Source organism: Thrips palmi, unplaced genomic scaffold (assembly GCF_012932325.1).
Source record: "Thrips palmi isolate BJ-2018 unplaced genomic scaffold, TpBJ-2018v1 HiC_scaffold_18, whole genome shotgun sequence".
Classification (NCBI taxonomy): Eukaryota; Metazoa; Arthropoda; class Insecta; order Thysanoptera; family Thripidae; genus Thrips; species Thrips palmi.
This window is the reverse complement of record NW_023144627.1, coordinates 19,625,916-19,649,312: the sequence shown is the minus strand read 5'-3', so window position 1 is coordinate 19,649,312 and position 23,397 is coordinate 19,625,916. Positions and strand designations below refer to the sequence as shown.

General features: G+C 54.7%; 1 protein-coding gene across 3 annotated transcripts; it reads right to left on the bottom strand.

Annotated features, from left to right (window-relative positions):
• Nucleotides 1-576: 576 nt before the first annotated feature.
• Nucleotides 577-20,550, bottom strand: LOC117644873 (sodium- and chloride-dependent GABA transporter 1). Of its 3 annotated transcripts, none has more exons than XM_034384541.1 (11): nucleotides 20,415-20,550; nucleotides 7,324-7,430; nucleotides 6,819-7,137; nucleotides 6,631-6,732; nucleotides 6,377-6,557; nucleotides 5,960-6,092; nucleotides 5,394-5,528; nucleotides 5,185-5,288; nucleotides 4,333-4,906; nucleotides 4,087-4,254; nucleotides 577-3,827 (listed from the first exon to the last, which is right to left on the bottom strand). In XM_034384541.1, the coding sequence occupies exons 2-11, from the start codon at nucleotides 7,390-7,392 to the stop codon at nucleotides 3,741-3,743; spliced, it is 1,872 nt and encodes a 623-aa protein (XP_034240432.1). In that variant the 5' UTR covers nucleotides 7,393-7,430; nucleotides 20,415-20,550; the 3' UTR covers nucleotides 577-3,740. The 3 variants fall into 3 exon arrangements, with proteins under 3 accessions (XP_034240432.1, XP_034240434.1, XP_034240433.1); XM_034384543.1 differs by lacking the exon at nucleotides 20,415-20,550 and adding an exon at nucleotides 20,137-20,277; XM_034384542.1 differs by lacking the exon at nucleotides 20,415-20,550 and adding an exon at nucleotides 9,744-9,808.
• Between the last annotated feature and the right edge of the window lie 2,847 nt (nucleotides 20,551-23,397).

Sequence of the window (23,397 nt, the reverse complement as noted above, 5' to 3'; positions counted from 1 at the left end):
GCCCTGGGCCTGGCGGCGCTAGGCGGCCGGGTGCAGGCGAAGCTGGTGGTGATGGTGGTGCTGGGCGGTAGCGCCTGGGCGTCCTGCCGACGGCCGAGGGCGCTGAGGGCGCTGCCTCCGCTCGCGTGCTAGCGCGGACTGCCCTGCCGCGCTGCCTCCGCCGCCCTCGCCCGGCCTGCCCTGCTCCGGGGCCTCCCCCTCCCCCTCCCCACCGCGCGCCGCGCCGCCTGGCGGCCACCCCGCCAACCACGCGCTGTTTGTCCCTGTCTCGCCTTACGGGCCTTACGCGTTGCGTTACGTGTCACGTGCGCGCGCACAATCTTTCTCGCACTCACACTCCCAGCCGCCCCGGAGAAGGCCCTGTGGGTGGCGTTGCGGGTCGTCCAAGGCAGCTGTAGGAGCGCCCGCAGACTCCCGGGTAGGCCACCCGCTCCACCAACATGTACACCGGATTGCCTACCCCGAAGTTCGCAGGCGTTCCACGGTCCAGTTCGACTGGTGGTTGGTCAATTGGTGTGAAATCAATTGGATTCGGAATCATGAGAACGATGTAAGTTAGGAATGATGAACAAGAAGACCGTTTTTTTCTGAGGTGTCTTTTATCTCCTGAGCTCAGTTTTGTTACAACTACTGTTTGAATCATGAGAGTACACAACAACAACATGAGTTTTTTTTTAGGTATCTACAGACAGTAATGGAATGTAAAACACAGTAACACTTACATAGATCAACTACAATTGGAAGACAATAGTTCAAACAATGCTTTACAATCATGTTTTATGTTAAAAAAGCTGTTTTTTTGAAAAGGGAGTGCTCTCTACGGTCGCCTCCAAGAATATGGCATGTACCACAGCCAGAGATGGCTTTGTATTATGTGCGACCTTAATGGCTTGCTCTGAAATGCAAGTAAGCTCTTTATACAATGAGACACAAACATGTCACTGCCCATTGAGGCCACACATAAATGTGGTTAAATCAAATCATGGAAAGGTACCAAGGCAGAGCAATAAAAATCTGGTTCATGAAATTCCTATCTTTGAACGCTTGTATCTGAGACAACTGATGAGCCCCTTTAAGAATAAAGCAAACTCTTAGGACTTTTTCATCAAATTATCTAGAAAAAACATCCAAATTGTTCTACATTTATCAGTCATGCAACTTAGTTCAGGGGTGTCAAAGCAGCTTTCTAATGTTCTAATAAAATTTAGACCTGTTAAAAAGGCTTACATAATATGTAATACTTTCTGGAAGACATGAAATCACTAAAGTTTCATCACAATCTATTTTCTCAAATTCACAGCAAGCAGTAGTGCTAATACTTAGAAAATTATTATTAAGATGAATAAACAAAAAAAAATTGAATACTTTTGAAAGTATTTTTTCTCTGAGTATCATTGGCATTTGAATGTCCCTTTGAGATAAAAAGTAACTTCAAATGGGATTTTAAAACTGGTTTATACAACAAAAATTTTGCCCCTCTAAGAGGAGTTATGACTTTAATTAATTGAAGTTTTACTATCCAAACAAGGTAGCAGGCTAGTTTTATTTTTTCAGACCATAGTAGAGGCCATACAAGTAATTGGAAGACAAAAGGACATCAGTGAGAAACACTTCTCCAATTGATCTTGGCTCCTCCTGAGAGGCCAGAAAACAGTAAGAGATTTGCTCTTAATGTTATGAAGAGACAGTGTCAAATGCAAATTATTATCTTTTTCTTCTTCTGAATATATCACTTTTAATTTGCTTCAGCCCATTGTACTGGCTCGCATGAAAAGAGGTCTTAGTAATAATGTTTCACTGTCGCAAGTGAACATGCCACCTTTCCACGCTTCATGTACAAGTGACTAGTAGCAACAATAAACTGATCCTCTTAATTATCTACAAGATACAGTCTGCTAATATAAACATGCCTAAAAAGGCTTCTAATGGAAGCTCCCGATTCTTCAATTCTCCTCTTTACACTTAGCAAATACACAAAGCATAAATATATGAAGATCTACGTTTCTCTAATATCAAGAATGTAAATGGAAGACATTGATTTTAATAAGAGCTGAAAAGTTATGGAGTCACTAGAATACTCCCATAGTAATTAAAATGATAAAGTCCCTCGTACACCCCGTACCATATTTTCTCCTAAGAATACAATAACATTTGTTGTCAAGACGAGTGTTTTCATGGCCCTTGCCAATTATAGCGATAATGCATGTGACTAAACAATTTCCGCCAAACCAAGAATCTGTCATTAATCACATTAAATTGACATTAATGACAAGTGCAAGTAATAATCATGCAAATACAAGAAATTCACAAAAAATACTAACAGCACTGAAGAGTGTGTTACACTTAATATTAAATCTCAATGTACTCAGTTCAAAAGGAATGCTACTCTGGTCAATTAGTACTGATTGTACATGAGATGAGGGAAGAGAGTACACCTACTAACAGATCATAGCACCAATAAAAGCTTTGTGCGCTTCAGAAGGCAACACGCCACACTAATTTGTATTAAAAGATATTTGGCTATTCAAAAATATTGACTTGAAGGGGAAAGATAAAACACGATGGGGTCAAATTATAGCAAAAAAACTTGCTATGCATAAATCGGTACTCATCCCTAATTTTGCGCCTTCTTTCCCTTGTTCCGTTTTAAATAACAGGTGACACCTGCGTTTGTGAAAATTATATCAAGAATACCAGGGTCCTGAAGATTGAGGTATAGATTTAGAACACAAAAATGGTCTTGGTTGTGCAAAAACACCTTAAAATAAAAAAATAGAAAATAAATATTACATTGAATACTTATAAAGTTGGTGGAAGATTTTGATATAGAGCTGATACAGAACAGATTGAGTGATACACTTTTGCTGCAAGACAGCTTAAAAATACTGAGTGCTTGTACATTGCACAAAACAATAACAATACAATTATAATAAATCAATGATATTATGAGATTCATGGTGAGCTAGATTGTACACTCCTATACATTTAAGTTATCCTTCCAGAACGCAAAATCTTAATGGTAAAACTAATGACTAATAAAGGAGAAAATATTCTCCACTTAACAAAATGGTGGCTAGAAGCTCACACCTTTACTTCTTAAGTCCTTACTCATGAAGCTCGCTCATGATGTAAAAACAAAACAAAAATGTCAAAGTGGGCAGTTCAGCAGCTCAGCTGTGGTGACTGCCCAAATTTAAGTTCAAACGCTGTTCATGTATAAGCAAGATTCCCCTTTCATTGCTCACGTTTTCATGCAGAACAAAGGAGTCTCGTGAGTAGATTTCACGACATAGTAAATAGAATCAAAAATACATTCATTTACAAATAATGTCAACAAGTCTTTCCAAAAAAATGAATAGTTCTTTGGTTTCATTAAAACACTAATGAATTACATTGGAAGCACTTCACCAAGGGGTACTTGCATACCCCTTGAAAAAAAAGTTTCATTATTGTCATTTGATGACACAGCTACTTGAAATTTGGAGATATAACAGAACAAGAACATATTTAATAAATTACAGGAATTTATAAATAATTAAAAAAAACTATTCATACAAGTAAAAAACTAAAACATTGTCTTACAACACATAACCTTGTTTGTATGCAGAAACAAAGGTGAAGTTCAAAACAAAACATGAACGTCCTGTGACAAAAACAAATGCGTAATATGATGTAGGAAGTACCACTGTTGGGAAGTACATACGTGTTTGGTTGGCAGCCTGACTGCAGTTGGGTCTAGTTTAGCACTGCACCGCATTAGCTTCAGCCTGCATCTTAGCCCTGAGAGTTTCTACATCATCATCTATTCGGACAATGGTACGGAATTTCTGGAAAAGGGGATTGGTTACAATTAGTGATGGTCAAGATGGTCAAATTGGCAATTCCTAAGTAGACTACTGGGATTTGAAATTGATGAATAGACGACTTGAGCTAGGCGAAAGAAGAGGAAGAAAATACCTTCCCGAACATGGCGGCCGGCCCCTCATTGGTCCTAGCAGCCGACGGCGGCCGGCCGCCATGTTCGGGAAGGTATTTTCTTCCTCTTCTTTCGCCTAGCTCAAGTCGTCTATCCAGGCTTATTCTTACCGTTTGGAAGTCTCCTGGGGTCTTGTGCCACAACCAGACCATGTAGCCGGGAATGCAGAGCATGGAGGAGAGCGCCGTGAACCAGCCGAATGCGTGGCACCACCACGGGTACTCGTAGTCCAGGTACTTGACTGGGGTCCATTGCACCAAGTTGAAGATGAACACGCTCTGAAAAAGTTGGCAGAAAGGCGGATTTGAGTAAAGTCAACCTGCGGGAGCGAGGCTCGTTTAAGTGGCGGTACTCACGATGCAAATGAAGGGTGTGGACACGACCCAGCAGAACTTCCACCAGCCCAGCGGGTAGTAGCCAATCATGTCCTTGATGCCGTCGTAGAAGCGGCCCACGCCGAAGGCCCAGGAGATGGACACGCACTCGAAGAAGATGAGGAAGAGCAGGCAGAAGCCGGACACGGCGTAGGAGTCGAGGATCTGGAAGACGTACATGCCGCCCGAGGTGATGCACGTCAGCCCCACCAGGTAGGAGATGATGCACACCACGGCGATGAAGAGCTCCTTGCGACGGCGCAGCAGCTGCGGCCACTCGTCCACCATGGCCGTGATGAAGCCCTCCATGGTGCAGAACTGGCTGTCCAGCCCGATGAACAGCAGCATGATGAAGAAGAGGCAGGACCAGAGCGGCGCGCCGGGCAGTTGCAGCACGGCCGACGGGTAGGCCAGGAAGGCCAGCCCCGGGCCCGACGCCGCCACCTCGGCCACGGGCTTCTGCTGCTCGTGCGCCATGAAGCCCACCACCGAGAAGATGACGAAGCCCGCGAACACGGACGTGGACGAGTTGACGGCGCACACGATCAGGGCGTCCCTGCAAAGCCACAAGCAGGCCGTCAGCGCCGTCAGCGACGCCACTGGCGATACCCCGCGCGCGCAGGGACTCCGCGCCGCGCCCCGCCGCAGCTACCCCGGCCGGGGATACCCCGCGCACCGAGGGACTCCGCGCCAGGCCCGTCAGGGAAGGCCAAGGGGTCTGGGCAACAAGTTCGTGGCAGCGCGCGCGGTTCGGGGCGGGAAGAAAGTTGCTCCAATTCCCCCCCCCCAGCTTACCCCTCACGGCCTCACGGTCTCAGGGGCGTATATACTCACTTGTACACGTTGTTGGTGAACTTGTTGTAGGAACCGAGGGCCACAAGCGTTCCCAGACCCAAACCGTACGAGAAGAAGATCTGAGTCACAGCGTCAATCCACACCTGCAAACAGTTTCCAGCAAGTTGAGTGCCGTTGTCCTCGTCTAAACATAGTAAAGGACAACAAAAAGAAGAGAGAGAGAGATGTGACGGGGAAAGCTGACTCACCTCGGACTCCTGCAGCTTGGACAGGTTGGGCATGACGTAGAACCGTATGCCCTCCCAGGCACCGGGCAGGGTGACTCCGCGCACCAAGAGGACCGTCAGCAGCACGTAGGGGAACAGCGCGGTGAAGTACACCACCTGCAGGCACAGACAGAGGCGTCACCCTTGTCCTTGTTTTTGTTGTTGTTTTTCTCGCGTGCTGGGAGTCCCCTCGGTCCACACTGCTTGGGCGACAATTGCAGCAGTTGCCGCGGGAAGGGACCGGGAAGGGAACGGGGAAGGATTGACGGACCCCGCAGCTCGTTTTGATGGATGTCCCATTCATGAAACACCGCGACAGACCCGTCCCTCTGGGTACACTGACAAAAGTTCAGCCAGCTGTTTTTTTTTGTGAGTCTTTTTTCAAAGAAACTTTGCAGAGCATCGGCCCTCGACGCAAATACATCGGTTGGGCATCGTTTTTGTTGCACATTGCCAATGGTTTTCTTTTCTGTCTGTCAGTGTGTTTGTGTGTCTGTCTGTGTGTCTGTCTGTCTGCCTGCCTGTCCGTCTGTCTGGCTGCCTCTCACCTTGCCCGTCCACTTGACGCCCTTCCAGATGCAGAAGTAGCACAGGATCCAGACGAGCAGCAAGGTCCCCGCCAGCTCCCAGCGGATGCCGCCCACGTGCTCCACGCCGGGGGAGATCTGCAGCGCTCGCCTCCTGCAGAAGGCCGCCAACGCCGCCAGTCAGGACCCTCGCTCGCACACAGTGGGCCAGAAAACCGGTGGAGGCGGCAAAAATCCCGGACGCGTTTTGAGCTCCAGAGTCGCTAAATGGGACTCGAACCGAACGTGTGACTCCACCAATGGACTGCTCTCCGAGCAAGGAATCCATTGGTGGGGTCACACGTTGGGTTCGAGCCCCATTTAGCGACTCTGGAGCTCAAAACGCGTCTAGAGTTTTGGCCGCCTCCGCGGTCTTCTTCTCATTTCGAAAGAACTCACTCCCAGAACTCCTTGACGGGGTCGCTCATCTCCTTGAGCGTCACGTTGTAGGAGTTCACGTTGCACACCCGCTGCGTCGTCTGGTTGATGTAGGCCGACCAGCAGGTCAGGTTCTTCCGGGCGTACGGGTTTACGCACTTGTACGTGTTCCAGTAGTTGTTGCAGGTCCTCCATGGCACGTCTGTGGGGCAGTGGTTGTGGTTTCATGGGGGACTTGATTTTTCAACATCAGACGCTTGTACTGGTGAACTTACCGGAACGCATGGACATGAAGAAGTAAAAGATGGCCCAGGCGAGGATGACGATGTAGTACACGTTCATCCAGCACGACATGACTGCAGCAGCGTAGCCAATTCCTGGAGGCAGTCAAACACAAATAAAAAATTTAGAAAAGAATAAAATAAAAATGTAAAAAATGATATTAAAAAAAAAACGGGCTTACCTTTGAAGATGGGGGCGATCTTGAAGACGCCGAGGCCGCCGATGGTGAGCATCTGGCCGAGGGCGAGCTCCATGAAGAACATGGGGATGCCGGCCAGGAAGAGGGTCAGGAAGTAGGGGATGAGGAAGGCGCCTCCGCCGTTCTTGTAGCAGAGGTAGGGGAAGCGCCACACGTTGCCCAGGCCGATGGCGAGGCCCACCACGGACAGGATGAAGTCCAGCTTGGAGGACCAGGATCCCCGCTCGGGCAGCGCGTTCTTGGAAACCGTGCCGCCCCCCGCGCCGCCCCCATCGCCGCCCCCGCTCGTCGACGCCACCACCTGCCATTTGAATTTAATTGCATTCACACCCAGAAAAAAATTTTCTCAATTTTTTTTGATATTTTTTTCAAAAAGTTTTTGTTGTAAAGAATTCTTTTCATTTAAAATTTTTGAATCAAAAACATTATTTCCTTAAAAAAAATTGTAGATCCAAGACGTTATTTTTTGGGAGCAGAAGTGCCTTACCACTCCACACTGGTTCATCTCCAGCGACAGAAGCGCCTTGTCCGTATTGAGGCTGGCTCCGTCCGCCATCTTGTCCCCGGGTTGGTCTCAGCCAATCACAGCATCACCTGCAACACCGTTAAACAGAGCCGTTACTCGCGAGTCAAGGTCGGCATCAAGACTGGCGCGCAGTCGAAGCGAGCCGAGCCCCTGCTAGGTAGGCCACCGCGTACCACGCACGCACCTCGGCACGACGGGCTTGCCTACCCTCTCTTCCACAGGCGCCTTGCCTCACGTTCGTTGACGAATTTATGAAAAAGTCTTACTTTGAATATCAAAACAATCTTCGAGTATATTAATTTCCATGACCCAAATCGTGGCAGTAAAAAAAAGCTCTTTCGACGCTTTCATCGTCAAGCTATTTACAAAAAAAAGGATGAAAAAACAACAACAAAGAATTGGCATGCGCAGAAGGCGGTGGTTCCGATCGAGCGACGCCCAATTCATCCTGATTACAATCAGGGGCTGCGTGCCTCCGGCTTCATCACCCTGCCCTGGCGCCTTCCAAGAAGAGGTATTGTTTCTCCGATGAATGCTCTTCTGGAGGGCGGTGCCGCAAGGGAGGGGGAGAAAAGGGGGGGGAGGGGGTAGGTTCGAGGACCCAAGAGAAGATGGAGAGGGCAGAGCGGGAGTGGAAAGGGGGTGGGGCGAAGGGTAACCAGCACTTGCTCCTTGACCGAGAAAAAAAAAATCGCGAAAATTTGTTGTTGCTCGAGTAAGCTACAAGCGTCAGCACGCTGAGGCCCTCAGCGAAGGGCTTGGCTGAGCTGCCCAGCCTGGCTTGTGCTTCCAGTAGCCGCAGCGACCGGCCAGGCAGCGTTGCCGAACTGCCAAAGCGGCCTGCCCCTTTTGTGCGGGTCAGTGCGGCCGAGTTTATCCCGGCAGGAGGTCAGCTGGCACGCGGGCACAGCCTAGCGCAGCGTTGCCGGGTCAGTCTCCAGTTCCGGCCCTGTCGCTCCGTCTCTCTCGCACCCATGGGGCGTCCCGTGTAGGTGCGAGAGAGACGGAGCGACTCTCGGAGTCAGTCTGAAGCACGGTCCGAGAATACGCGACTAGCCACTTGTCCCGGGGACCTTGGCGAAACCTTCACCGCCCAAACCGTCACGAGGAAAATTCCAGTCACACAGCATCCAAGTCCTTTTGCACGTTTCCCTCGTCGATTTTTGGAAGAGTCTCGTCTCGATTTACGAAAACCCTCGTCTTTCTCGGAGGGAACTAACGACACAAGGGGCTCCAATGATGCGGGAATTAAGTCATTAATGCGAGCCGAGCCTGGCCCCCCTTTTTTCCTGTTTCATTTCATTAAGAAAGATTTCTCCGCAGAGTCCGAGGGGGCAAAAACTCGGGATTTTCGTGTACACATGATTCGGAAAACGCAATGATTGCGCATGGTTTTAATTGATTTCATGGCTGATTTTGCCTTATTTCGCGACGCACCAGGGTGATGTTGAGCGTGATTGCGTGTGATTGTGTTCGGAAAGAAATGATTTCGGACTGATTTGGCCTGGTTTCGTGTGATACTGCCTAATTTCGGTCGATTTTAGTGATTTTGGCTGATTTCGGATTGCTTGATTTCGCGTGATTCTCAATGATTCGCGTGTGATTTCGGGGGCCGTGTACACATGATTGCGCGAGTTTTTGCCCCCTCGGCAGAGTCACGGCGGCGGCGAGATGGATGGCGGTGCGGCACGACTAATTTCCGCAACACTTTTTAGACACTTTTTAGACAGTTTCCGGACATCTCGACGGGGCGTCACCCCTCCAAATTGGCCCGTCGCACAGTGGGCCAGAAGACCTCTGGAGGCGGCCAAAACTCTAGACGCGTTTTGAGCTCCAGAGTCGCGAAATGGGCCTCGAACCGAACGTGTGACCCCACCAATGGATGGCTCTCCAAACGAGGAATCCATTGGTGGGGTCACACGTTAGGTTCGAGTCCCATTTAGCGACTCTGGAGCTCAAAACGCGTCTAGAGTTTTGGCCGCCTCCACCGGTCTTCTGGCCCACTGTGGGTCGCAGGCCAGGCATAATTAGTCTGCCTCAAGCGGGGCGGCGAACCGTCGGGACAGACGAACACTCAACACAAAACACAGACGGGAGAGTCCAGAGCTGCCACGTACGCAGGCGAAAATGCCCCCCAGTGTTGCCAACCTTAGGCTGCCGACAAAGCAACGTCTCCAGAGGGAAGTCCAGATATTGCCTAACAGGCTAATTTTCGAAGAGTGGTTGAAATACTCCTCCCGCCGGTATTCGAACCTCGATCCCTCTGCACTCTCACTTCACTGACACTTGCCGATCGCACCGACCACCGGACACGGCACGGGCCGAAAAAAAAAGAAGACGGCGGCAGCCACTGGGATTCGAACCCGCGTCGATGCACTTGCCATGTGGCGGGGGGCTCTTCGGGGGGCACTGCGTTCGCTGCGTTCTCCATTGCACGACAGGAGGCCACTGCGGCGGGGCCGGGGGCCGCCCAGGGCCGGCCACCTCCCGCGGCGAGGGCCCCCTCCCCCCCCCTCGGAGGGGACCGACAGGGGGAAAAGAGGTGGGGGCCGAGCCAGGCCGAGCTCGCGTATCCGGGTCGTATTAACGCGTCGCCCCAACACCCCCGACACCCGAAGGCCCGCAGGCAAGGCCCGCAGGCCCGCAGGAAGCCGCGAGGCTCTTTGGGCAGACGCGAGGCGGTTACGGTGCAGGCGACAGAGGGAGGTACCTCCGGCCGCGCACAGCGGGCCTGAAGACCGGTGGAGGCGGCCGAAACTCCAGTGGCGTTTTGAGCTCCAGAGTCGCTGAATGGGACTCGAAACGAACGACGAACGTGTGACCCCACCAGTGGATTCCTCGTTCGGAGCATTGGTGGGGTCACACGTTCGGTTCAAGTCCCATTTAGCGACTCTGGAGCCCAAAACGCGCCCGGGACGGTGTAGGAGGCGAACTGTACCCGTCGGCGCAGAGTACCCCCGGGTGCACAACGCCTAGGGCCATAGAACCCTGGGGTACATGACGACTAGGTCCAATGTACCCAGGGGTACAATGCGCCTAGGTGCCAGGCGAATTGTACCCCGGGTACAATGCGGCTAGGCGAAATGTACCCCGGGGTACATTTTGCCTAGGCTTATTGTATCCCCCGCCGGCCGGAGGAGGATGCACGTCGCCTAGGCGCAATGCACCCCCCCGGATACAAAGAGCCTGGAGGAGTATCCCCTCGGCCGGCCGGAGGGGGATACAAAAAGCCTAGGCGCAATGCATCCCCCCCCGGATACAAAAATCGAGAAAAAAAAGAAGAAAAAAGGGGGGCCCTTCTCCCACCTCCGCACACAGGTCGGAGGGCCGCCTGCAACTTCGGTGGATCGGGGGAACCGGTGCTTTACAGGCGGCGACCCCAGGGGTTCTCGTCTGTATATGGGCCGGGCTTGAAGGGCGGGTTTGACAGTCTCTCTCTGCCTTGAGAGCCTTTGCTTTTCGCGGGGTGGTCTGTACCAATGTACACCCGCTGTCCGGCGCTCTCTACCAAACATACAGCTTGTTTAAGGGCCAGCTTCAAAGGACTTATCATCTCCTCCCGACGAATCAGGAGGACCCACCCGCGACCAATTACGGGTGGCTGGATTGACGGATCAAATACTCCGTCGCTCCAGTGCCGAGGCCAACCCGCCGAAGCGCAGTTGCTTTTTAGACACCCCAGCGGAGTGGCCAGGTGAATGTGACTCTGACCACTACGCTATCAAGCTTGTACGTCTGGCGTCGTGTTGGACGACGGGTTTGAGTTGCAGTGGAAGGAAGCCAGTCGAAAAATGTAATGAAATGATGGGAGTCGATCCCAGGACTCTACTGCCGGGCCGCACGACTTTTGCCGCTCGCCCACCACGGCCCATGACGAATGGAGCGGCGTGAGGCGGGCTCTTGACGCGACAGGAATGGACCGACCCGGTCAAAATTTCACAAGAAGTTTGGGGAGTCGAACCGCCGACCTCAGCACGGAGAAGCGACGCCTCTACTCCCTAGACCACCACAGCACATGCAGTTTGTTGGCTGCAGTCACGGTTTTCAACCACACTGGGCGAGGCAGTAAAAATAAATGTTAAAGTTCCTATAGGAATCGAACCCCCGACGTGTGGGACTGTTCTACACGGCTCCGCTCTGATGGCCTCAAACCGTTCCACAAAAGAAAGGAAATCGAAAAAAAATTTTGAGATGCCGGTATTCGAACACCGCAAATGTTACAGACGTTCGATCGCATTTGCACAGTGCGGTGTTCGAATACCGGCATCTCAAAATTTTTTTTCGATTTCCTTTCTTTTGTGGAACGGTTTGAGGCCATCAGAGCGGAGCCGTGTAGAACAGTCCCACACGTCGGGGGTTCGATTCCTATAGGAACTTTAACATTTATTTTTACTGCCTCGCCCAGTGTGGTTGAAAACCGTGACTGCAGCCAACAAACTGCATGTGCTGTGGTGGTCTAGGGAGTAGAGGCGTCGCTTCTCCGTGCTGAGGTCGGCGGTTCGACTCCCCAAACTTCTTGTGAAATTTTGACCGGGTCGGTCCATTCCTGTCGCGTCAAGAGCCCGCCTCACGCCGCTCCATTCGTCATGGGCCGTGGTGGACGAGCGGCAAAAGTCGTGCGGCCCGGCAGTAGAGTCCTGGGATCGACTCCCATCATTTCATTACATTTTTCGACTGGCTTCCTTCCACTGCAACTCAAACCCGTCGTCCAACACGACGCCAGACGTACAAGCTTGATAGTGTAGTGGTCAGAGTCACATTCACCTGGCCACTCCGCTGGGGTGTCTAAAAAGCAACTGCGCTTCGGCGGGTTGGCCTCGGCACTGGAGCGACGGAGTATTTGATCCGTCAATCCAGCCACCCGTAATTGGTCGCGGGTGGGTCCTCCTGATTCGTCGGGAGGAGATGATAAGTCCTTTGAAGCTGGCCCTTAAACAAGCTGTATGTTTGGTAGAGAGCGCCGGACAGCGGGTGTACATTGGTACAGACCACCCCGCGAAAAGCAAAGGCTCTCAAGGCAGAGAGAGACTGTCAAACCCGCCCTTCAAGCCCGGCCCATATACAGACGAGAACCCCTGGGGTCGCCGCCTGTAAAGCACCGGTTCCCCCGATCCACCGAAGTTGCAGGCGGCCCTCCGACCTGTGTGCGGAGGTGGGAGAAGGGCCCCCCTTTTTTCTTCTTTTTTTTCTCGATTTTTGTATCCGGGGGGGATGCATTGCGCCTAGGCTTTTTGTATCCCCCTCCGGCCGGCCGAGGGGATACTCCTCGCCTAGGCTCTTTGTATCCGGGGGGGTGCATTGCGCCTAGGCGACGTGCATCCTCCTCCGGCCGGCGGGGGATACAATAAGCCTAGGCAAAATGTACCCCGGGGTACATTTCGCCTAGCCGCATTGTACCCGGGGTACAATTCGCCTGGCACCTAGGCGCATTGTACCCCTGGGTACATTGGACCTAGTCGTCATGTACCCCAGGGTACTTTGGCCCTAGGCGTTGTGTACCCGGGGGTACTCTGGGTCGGGGGGGTACACTTACACGCCGACAACGGGCCGAGCGCCCGCGAAAGTGAGGGTAGGCAAGCCCGCCGAGCACCCGCGTCGCGGCAGGTGCGTGCTGGCCTACCTGCCGGGCGCTCCCCGCGCGGCCTCAATTAAAAACAAGAGCCGCAGCAACAAGAGTGGGGCCACTACACTGACGGACGGGCCCCACCGGACCCATCACCGGGGCTCGATGCTGTTCGGTGCAGCAGGACCAGGTACACTGTAGGTTTACGGTGTGCCCGAAGCTCGATGCGTCCCCAAGGTGCCATCCCTGCAGCGCCCCTCTGTCTGTCTGTCTGTCTGACTGTCGGTCTGTCTGTCTGTCTGTCTGTCTGTCTGTCTGTCTGTCTGTCTGTCTGTCTGTCTGTCTGTCTGTCTGTCTGTCTGACTGTCTGTCTGTCTGTCTGTCTGTCTGTCTGTCTGACTGACTGACTGTCTGTCTGTCTGTCTGTCTGTCTGTCTGACTGACTGACTGTCTGTCTGTCTGTCTGTCTGTCTGTCTGTCTGTCTGTCTGTCTGTTTTCTGTCTGTCCCCTTCCCGTTCGGCCTGTTGAATATTCAGATTGGAGACCAATCGGCCAGCCAGATAATCGGAACTGCCGAGCGAAATTAGGGGGCCAGAGCGGGTCAGGCGTCGCGAAGGCGGGGCAAGGCAGAGACGAGAGTGACTCCAGGGCAGGGACTGCAGGGACCTGACTCGCCTCGCGTTAAAAAAAACGCAAAAATTGGATTTAAAAAGGAGGAAATCTGAGCGTCGAAAATTCAACTGACTGCCTTGTGGGAGAATGAGGCCGTTCTGAGTTCTCAAAATGACGGAGAAAATTAACCCGACCGACGCGAAACTCGAGGGAGCGTGCGGCTGAAATTCAACGGGGAATTCGAATAGGTCGTGAATTTCCCGCGTCACGGCGAACACGTCGGCCCGTCCCTGTTATGGCGTGTTCGCTCGCGCGCCGCACATGGCGGAGTGCATTCTATGGCACCGCGTGCTTGCCGAGACACCCCCGCTCTCTCTCTCTCTCTCTCTCTCTCTCTCTCTCTCTCTCACTCTCACTCTCACTCTATCTCTCTCTCTCTCCCTCTCCCTCCCTCCCTCCCTCTCTCTCTCTCTCTCTCTCTCTCTCTCTCTCTCTCTCTCTCTCTCTCTCCTGTCAGTCTGTGTGTGTACGTGTATGTCTGCCTACCTGTCTGTCTGTCTGTCTGTCTGTCTGTCTGTCTGTCTGTCTGTCTGTCTATCTGTCTGTCTGTCACCCTCAGCCACTCACACCACCACGCGGATGATTGATGGTCACTTTAAACAGCTTCCCCAATCAAAGTCGGCTTCACCGTCGACAAGCGACAAGCGGGCCGCCCCACAGTGGGCCAGAAGACCGGAGGAGGCGGCCAAAATTCCAGACGCGTTTTGAGCTCCAGAGTCGCTAAACAGGACTCGAACCGAACGTGTGACCCCACCAATGGATTCCACGTTCGTAGAGCAATCCATTGGTGGGGTCACACGTTCGGTTCGAGTCCCACTCTGGAGCTCAAAACGCGTCAGGAATTTTGGCCGCCTCCTCCGGTCTTCTGGCCCACTGTGCGCCCTGTCCGGGCGACAGAAACGTCCCGCCTCAAAGTCCGCCGCCTCTTCCGCCAAATCCGGGCCTGCCGCTTTTGACGCGCGCGGGACGACGCGAGGGGAGAGATAAAATGAAAATGTTTTGTGCGACTAGTGGCTGCAAATCGGGCGGGCGGCGCTGCCAGTCCGCCGCGCCCCATGACAGACAGGGGCTACGGCCGGGGCGTGGCGGCGTGGCACGGCACGGCACGGCACGGCGTGGACGACGAGGGGGCCCTGCTCTTGACATCATGACATATCGCGCAGCGCAGAACGGGCCGGCAGCGAGCCGCGTGGTGTGTGTGTGTGTGTGTGTGTGTGTGTGTGTGGATAGACCGACTCCCCCGGACTGTGCACGGCCCCGGCACGGTCGACCGTATCTGGCAACCGTGTGCGGCGGTCTCATCCGATACTCTTTTCATCTCCTGGCCCTGCGGCCCGCCGCGTACACGCGAAAACATGCGCGGCATAACATTTTGTTGTTGTTGTTGTTTTATTTCACCCTTTCCGCAACTTTAATAAGCGTCTGCTGCTCCGCAGGTGAGGCCTCGCCGTTCATCATCTCGTGCCGACACCCCGAGGAATGCGCTGCATGCCCCCCCGCCCCCTTCTCTCTCTCTCTCTCTCTCTCTCTCTCTCTCTCTCTCTCTCTCTCTCTCTCTCTCTCTGTCGAGCACCATAATAAGGCGCTCTGGAGCGGTCAAACAACAACAACAACAACAAAAGCCGCACATGCCAACAACAACTACTACAACAGCAGCAGCAGCATTTTTCAACCAAAGCGTGACGTCAAGCGGAAAAATCGACCCTCGTTGTTGCTTTTGCTCTTATGCAAATTTCGACTCATTTTGAAATCAAGATTGAATATTTTTCATGTAGTGTCTAGTATTATGTTGGCGAGCTGCAGCTTCTTTGACCCAAAACAACAACGGGCTTTCGTCCTGCTCCCTTTTTTTCGTCACGTCAAGAAGAATGGATTTTTTTCGGGCGGTCCTGACCATAAAACCGTGATACGACAAAGCGTCAAGGCGATAGCCCACCACCACACCGGCACCACACTGGCACCACACACCGCCATCCTGACCGTGCTTCTTCGCAGCGGACCCTTGCTGACCCTCTGGAGTCTACTTTTTAGTAAACCTCAGTTAACCTAGATTTGATAGGAATTTTTTGTTTCAAACATATTTCTCTTTGATTTTTTTAAGTTAAGTCACATTTGGAATTAAAAGCAGTCAAAAAGTACGAATCACAGGTTATCACTGAAACCTCTGCGAATCCCATTTCCGTTTCTTCACAGAGTCCTCGATTCCAGTTTCGCGGCCTGCGATTTAATCGGCCCCTTCCGATCCCACGGCTGGCGCGGCCCGGCCCGGCCGACGGAAGGGAGGAACTATAAACCAGAACGGCTCGATAGATCGGCGCAGCCTCGAGCACGGCCTCGAGCACGGCCTCCAGCACGGCCTCCAGCACGGCCTCCAGCACGGCCTCCAGCACGGCCTCCAGCACGGCCTCCAGCACGGCCTCCAGCACGGCCTCCAGCACGGCCTCCAGCACGGCCTCCAGCACGGCCTCCAGCACGGCCTCCAGCACGGCCTCCAGCACGGCCTCCAGCCGGCCTCCAGCACGGCCTCCAGCACGGCCTCCAGCACGGCCTCCAGCACGGCCTCGAGCACGGCCTCCAGCACGGCCTCCAGCACGGCCTCCAGCACGGCCTCCAGCACGGCCTCCAGCACGGCCTGGAGAAGCAGCAGGCAACCCGTGCTGCAGGCTGCGAGCTGCGAGTCACAGAAAGACGAGCCACAAGAGTGGTTTCTAGAGACGCGCTAGCATCCGCCAGCAGCACAATCCCGAGCAGTGCTCGCTCGGTCACTCTCGCACCGCGCGGCGCCCCGTGAGTGCGACAGAGACGGAGGAGGGCTGCCAGCCTGCAAGCCGTTTCGGCCAATACGGCGACGGCATGCCGCGACGCTCCAGCGAACAACTGGGGGAAGGGGGGGGGGCATATAAGGAGGGACGAAGAGTGGCAGGGGACGCCTGTCATGCACTTCGGAAGGCAGCGAGGGAGGGAGAGAGAGGGAGAGAGGCTTATAGCCGAGGAGAAAAGTGGCATGGGGCTGGGGGAGGGTCCTCGCTAGCTCCAGCGCTCCAGAGGCTCCAGCCAGAGGCGGCCAGGCAGGCAGGCAGGCAGGCGCCCCATATCAGCGCTACGGCGCCACCCCCTGCCTATTGGATTTCAGGCCCTGGCCAGCCTTGGCGCCCGTTCTATCGCTGCAGCCAGCCGGGCCGGGCCTGGCCCCACCTCTCGGACCCACAGCCTCCGCCGCCACCACCTCGCCAACGCGCGGCCCGATGGCTCTGGCACGGATTGGGGCCGGAGGAAACGGAACCAGCCCCCCTCCTCCCCCCCCCCCCAACCGAAGTGGAAGCCAAATTTATTGGCGCCAAAGTTTACTCACCGCAGCCAGCCGAGCCGCCCAGGCGCGCTGGCGGCCTTTTATTTGGGCTCGGCGGCGCGAGCGCGGCAACACGGGGCAACCCGCGGGGGAGGCGGCGCGCACACACACATGCAGAGACAAAGCGCGGAGGTGAGCACACACGCACACTTCGATAACTCGATGTCAACAACATCTCTCTAATTGTGTCGACAGGGCAAATAGTGTGTGTCTGCGCACCGCGCCCGTCGCCGCGGGGCACACACACAGTTAAACACACACAAACACACACACTCGGAAAGCTAGAGAGGGATCCACACACGACATCAGCGCTATGATTTCCCATTGTTTGCCTCATTCCATTTTTTCCGCCGCCACCCCCGTCGTCGCCACCTTGCCCGGGTGCCCCATTGTCCGGGTGAAGTTGAGTGGCGACCATTTCCCGCAGCGCCATGCAAATGGGGTTTCCGTGTTGCCGCCAAAACCAGAAAGCCGAGGAAAAAGCAAACGCCATTCATTGGCGGCTGCAGGTGCTATTTCGCGACAGCGCACAGTGGACCAGAAGACCGGTGGAGGCGGCCAAAACTCTAGACGCGTTTTGAGCTCCAGAGTAGCTAAACAGGACTAGAACCGAGCGCGTGACCCCTGCATCGGATTGCTCTCCGAACGAGGAATCCATTGGTGGGGTCACACGTTCGGTTCGAGCTCCATTTAGCGCCTCTGGAGCTCAAAACGCGTTTAGAATTTCGGCCGCCTCCATCGGTCTTCTGGCCCACCGTGTCACCGCCGAGCCAATCCACAGGAAATAGAGCGGCCGCACTCCGTCGTCTGCGGTCCAAGCTGGAGGTATTCGGGGAGGGCGGTGGTCACGGCACTGGCACGCCACTGCCACGCCACTGCCACGCCACTGCCACGCCACTGCCACGCCACTGCCACGCCACTGCCACGCCACTGCCACGCCACTGCCACGCCACTGCCACGCCACTGCCACGCCACTGCCATTGATCGGACCTGATTCTGGGACATTCAACAAGCCTGGCGCCCCCTCCCCCGCAGTCTTTTCTCGAGGTGGACCAGGACCAGGCCAGGAGAGGCGCGCAGCAACAGGTACCAAGGTACCAGGCACCTACGAGCCGAAACTGCAACTAGCTTGTTGTTGGCTGGACTGTTAATTTCTTCAACACAGTTTTAAATTTTAAAAAAAATTCTACTATACACGTTGAGAACTCATTAAAAATTGAACCATCGGCGGTTTTGAAACTGTTCGAAGATCCAAGGTTAAACAAATTATCCGAAATTTTCCACTTTTCAAAAAAATCTGCTCAAAATTTCAAACAGTGTGGGCGGACTGGAGGCCGTAGCTCTTGGAGAAGACCAGTGTTGCCCCTCTCCCCCCTTTTCTCCCGGTCCGCGGCCGCCCGGGCCGTCGAGGGCTTAGCGTGGCAGGTGGGTATCACAAAGGGAGACTTTATAGCGTCCTGCGGTGACCCTTGCGCGGGGGCCGTCCGTAAAGGGCCACTCTCGTATCAGTGGGCCAGTCGCAAAATAGGACTCGAACCGAACGTGTGACCCCACCAATGGATTGCTCTCCAAACGAGGAATCCATCGGTGGGGTCACACGTTCAGTTCGAGTCCCATTTAGCGACTATGGAGCTCAAAACGCGTCTAGAGTTTTGGCCGCCTCCACTGGTCTTCTGGCCCACTGTGCGCCGACCAGCAAGGCTTCCATCATCCACACTGCGCCTGGACAGCCGCCATCAACAACTCGGACGGTGCTTTTCGCTCTCTCCCTCCCACTGTTTCAACGAGCCGGCCCCGTCCGTCCGACCGTCCGGGCCTTGGCAGTGTAGGCTCATGGATCCCTACCAGGAAATGCCACTTGCGGCCTTTACACAGCTTGCAATACACCGCGCACCGCGCCGCACCGCGCACGCCGAGTCGAGTTTGTCGAACCCGCGAGGGGAGCGCGACAGCGAAGCGATCCGGACAGCAAACCTTTTTCCCGCCGCCGCGAAACACTCGGACAACTTTGGCGCGTTAATATTGATGGGTTCGTGAGGCAGCGGCCCCTTCAATACCGATTGAAAACAAGAAGAGCGAGAAAAAAGTTAAAATCATTCCGCTTGTTCCACTTCCCGGAAGGCCGGCACAGAGAAGCCCCCCCCCCCGTTTTCAAGCGCAATCGGTGTACGCTTGAAATCGAGCGTTGCAGGCTTAATCGCTGAGATTCCAAGCGCCAAATTTCTTACTTTCAAAAGTATTTAGTTTTACGAATGCTTGGACGCAAAGATAAGACATTCCAGCAAGCAACTTGCATCAGCGACAAGAAACGGTTCAGAATGGACTAAAGCATTTTCACTTTTAAGTTTGCCCTTATGCCATGCAATTCTGAATTTATTTTCCCCCACCTGCTTCGCAGCCCACATGAACCACGGGAGCCTCCAGCACTTGCGCTAGCCTCACCCAGCCGTCACAAAAGAGTCCCTCTGCTTCGGGCGTCAGGAAAAATCAGGCCAAACACACGCGCGCGCCAAATTAAATTACTGCCAGCTATTTTATTTTTAATTAATTTTTTACGTACTTTCAAAGCAGAGAAAAGAGACTGGAACGAAATCCAGCCCTGTCCGACTCGATATTCGGGTCGGAGAGGCCGTGCCTCGCTACCGCCCCGAGAGGGGTGGGTGCATTCCTCAGCGATGGGAAACGAAAAAAGAGAGAGAAAGAAGGATGCCGCACAGTGGGCCAGAAGACCGGTGGAGGCGGCCAAAATCCCCGACGCGTTTTGAGCTCCAGAGTCACTAAGCAGGACTCGAACCGAACGTGTGAGCCCACCAGTAAGATTCCTCGTTCGGAGAGCAATCCATTGGTGGGGTCACACGTTCGGTTCGAGGCCCATTTAGCGACTCTGGAGCTCAAGACGCCTCCAGAGTTTTGTCCGTGTCCACCGGTCTTCTGGCCCACTGTGTGCCGCCCTAATCCAGGCCAGCAATTCGTTCCCAGCCATTCCAGCACAGCCTTGTCCAAGGACTTGGCGCGAGCCTCCAGCATTCCGGAGTGCAGTCACTGGAAGCACGCCAGCGACGAGTGCGAAAGAGGGCAAGGAACAGATGTCTCGGGGACGCGCTGCTACACTAGTTTCAACTCGGCTGGAGGGGCTCTAGGCATACCGAACTAGCGAAGCCAGCCTCTTCACGCCTCAGAACACCTCACCACACTCCCGCACTGTGAGCAGCACAGCACACTGCCAAGCCTGGAGCGCCGCGACCCGACACACGGTGTGCAACACTGTAAACTCTCTGGAGCACTGGGGGGTGTGCAACACTGAAGCACTCTGGAGCACGGAGCCACGCGGCTGGAGCGACTGGAGAGGATGGCCGGTCGATATAAACAAGAGGCAGGCCACACGCGTGGCGGTGGCGGCTGGCTCGGCCCAGCCAGTGGGCCAGCCAGCCAGCCAGTGGGCCAGACACTCAGCACTCGGTACCAACCTCACACACACCAACACACTGGCACACAGCGCGTCGGCCCGCGCCGCCCTCCGCGTTCGTCGCGCGGTCCGTTCACTTCACTGTAGAAAGAGTCGCGGACGTACGCCGAGTCCACTGCGCGGCCCCCTGCCAAGTGAGCAACTCCACCCCCTGCCCGTGCCTCGGAGCCCCCGCCGCCCCGCCGCCCCGAGGAGGCCCCGCCGCCCCGCCGCCCCGCCCCGGAGGGGCCCTGGTGCGCATGTACCAGCCCGCCCCACCCCGCCCCAGCCCGCCCCACCCCGCAGCGCGCCCGCCGCCGTGCCCCTCCCACACTGTATAAATGCGATTTAAGGTGAGGGAGGCTGGAGGGAGCGGGACGCGAATTGCATTCTGGGGCTGCGTGCGAGACTGTCGGAACAATGCGCAGTGGGCCAGAAGACCGGTGGAGGCGGCCAAAACCCCAGACGCGTTTTGAGCTCGCAAGTCGCTAAATGGGACTCGAAGCTAAGGTGTGACCCCACCAATGGATTCCTTGTTAGCAGAGCAATCCATTGGTGGGGTCACACGTTCGGTTCGAGTCCTGATCAGCGACTATAGAGCTCAAAACGCGTGTAGGGTTTTGGCCGCCTCCGCCGGTCTTCTGGCCCACTGTGCAATCCTGGTGAATGGCTTCGCCACGAATCTTAACGCGGAGACGCGCAGTCAAAGTTCTTCTCCGCGCTGTCGGACCGAATTTGGTGGCGAAGTTTGAAACGAACTTGGCGCGCGCACACAACACAGTACACACGGTACACGCGGACGGCAAACACAGCGACCGGCCGAAAAGGGTACACTGCTTTAAAGGCGGGTCGGCCATCAGACCCCACTTTTTCGTTTGGACAGATGGGGCGGCAAAAAAGTGGGCCAACAGTGCCTGCAGCGAGGCAGCCAAATGAAAGCATCGTCTCTCTCTCTACCGGCCCGCCCGTCCGCCCGACCGGAGCGCAGGTGAGTCCTTTGTGTCGTCTGACACGGGCAAAGACATCAACACTACCAGAAAAAGACGTTTCCAGGGGCACTCAAAATGGCTGGCAAATCTTAAACTTCAACCCAATCCGTTGTTACGTCATACTTCGTCAAGTCCGGAAATTTATTTTTACAGTGGCGGGAACGTGGTTTTCGTACGCACGATGCTGCCGGGAGTCTCCCCCGCGTTCCGCCAGGGTCAAAGTATGATACAGCATATCCGGCGCGCCGCTCACGGGCGTCGCACAGTGGGCCAGAAGACCGGTGGAGGCGGCCAAAATCCCGGACGCGTGTTGAGCTCCAGAGTCGCTAAGCAGGCCTCGAACTGAACGTGTGACCCCACCAGTGGATTCCTCGTTCGGAGAGCAATCCATTGGTGGGTCACACGTTCGGTTCGAGGCCCATTTAGCGACTCTGGAGCTCAAAACACGTCGAGAGTTTTGGCCGCCTCCGCCAGCCTTCCGGCCCACTGTGCGGCCCCGTCCCTCTCAGACCGCCGGAAAGAGCGTCGCCGCCGGTTTTCAGGCCGATCCGGTTTTGTTCTGTTTGATCAGGCCGGCGAGGCGGGGCGGGGATCGCGGGCAACGAGATGACTGTCCCCGCGCCGGAGCGGCGAAGCGGCAGCGCGAGGCGGCGGCGCGCACAGTGGGCCAGATGACCGGCGCAGGCGGCCAAAACTCTGGACGCGTTTTGAGCTCCAGAGTCACTAAATGGGACTCGAACCGAACGTGTGACCCCATCAATGGATTGATCTCCGCACGAGGAATCCATTGGTGGGGTCACAAGTTTGCTTCGAGTCCTGTTAAGCGACTCTGGAGCTAAAAGCGCGTAGTTTTGGCCGCCTGCGCCGGTCTTCTGGCCCACTGTGTTTTGGTTCATTCGACGCATCCGACCTGTGGAGCCCGACGGACCGACGCCGAACGGACTCGCTTCCCCTCCTATATCACTCCTCATCACGATTTGAGTGGGGGAGTCACACAGCGACGGACAGATAGGCAGACAGGGCATGACAGGCATGCTCGATGGGCCGGCGCACAGTGGGCCAGAAGACCGGCGGAGGCGGCCAAAATCCTGGACGCGTTTTGAGCTCCAGAGTCGCTGAATGGGACTCGAACCGAACGTGTGACCCCACCAATGGATTGCTCTCCGAACGAGACGGACAGTCCAGGGAAAGACTAGCGGCAATTAGTTGCCTCATAAAGGCCGCTGGAACATCAGCCCAAAGACACACCCAGCGGCCCCGCGGCCCTAGGCGAGCCCAGAGGGAATGGAGCGGTACTTAGCCCGCCCCTCCAGCGCCTCCAGCGGCCCCAGCGGCCCCTCGGCAGCACACTCTAAAGGGACTGGATGTTGTGCGAATGCGGACCCTGTACCCCGGAGAAGCAACAGCCTGGCCGAGAACAACAATGCCAAAAATAATTACAGCTGAAAAAACCCTCTTTTTAAAAGAAACCTTAAAAATCCTAACAAAAAGAAAGTTAGTTTCATTCAGGCAGGCCAAGTGGAGACGAACGAGCAAGGCCTCAGTACCTCGACAACTGTTTCAAGAGTTGCTTATAAATATGCGGCAGAAGTGGGGGGGGGGGGGGTCAGTTTCAAAGGAAAGTTGGGGAGGGGTCCGACCGCGACACGACGCTAGCTGGCGCCAACTATCCGGGGAGGGCGGGAAAACATGCAAGCAATGCCCGTCCCCTTCCCTTCCGTCTCGATCCTGCGCCACTTTAAGGCAGACCCTCAGAGAAGCCACAAAAGCGGCGTGCTCAACGAGGGAGACAACCTGGAAAAAGCATCAAGGGAAGCAAGAAAAGAAGGGATCTTTCTGAACGCTCTGACAATGCAAGACACCAGTCGCCAGGCAATTTTTATTTTCAATAGGTTGAAACACAGTTAGCTGAGCCACTGGCTCTCGGGGACCTATTCTTAGTCCAGCGAGGCCTTGGGCGGCAACAGCCGGCTAGATACGGCTTCTCCGAGCCACAGTGGGCCAGAAGACCGGTGG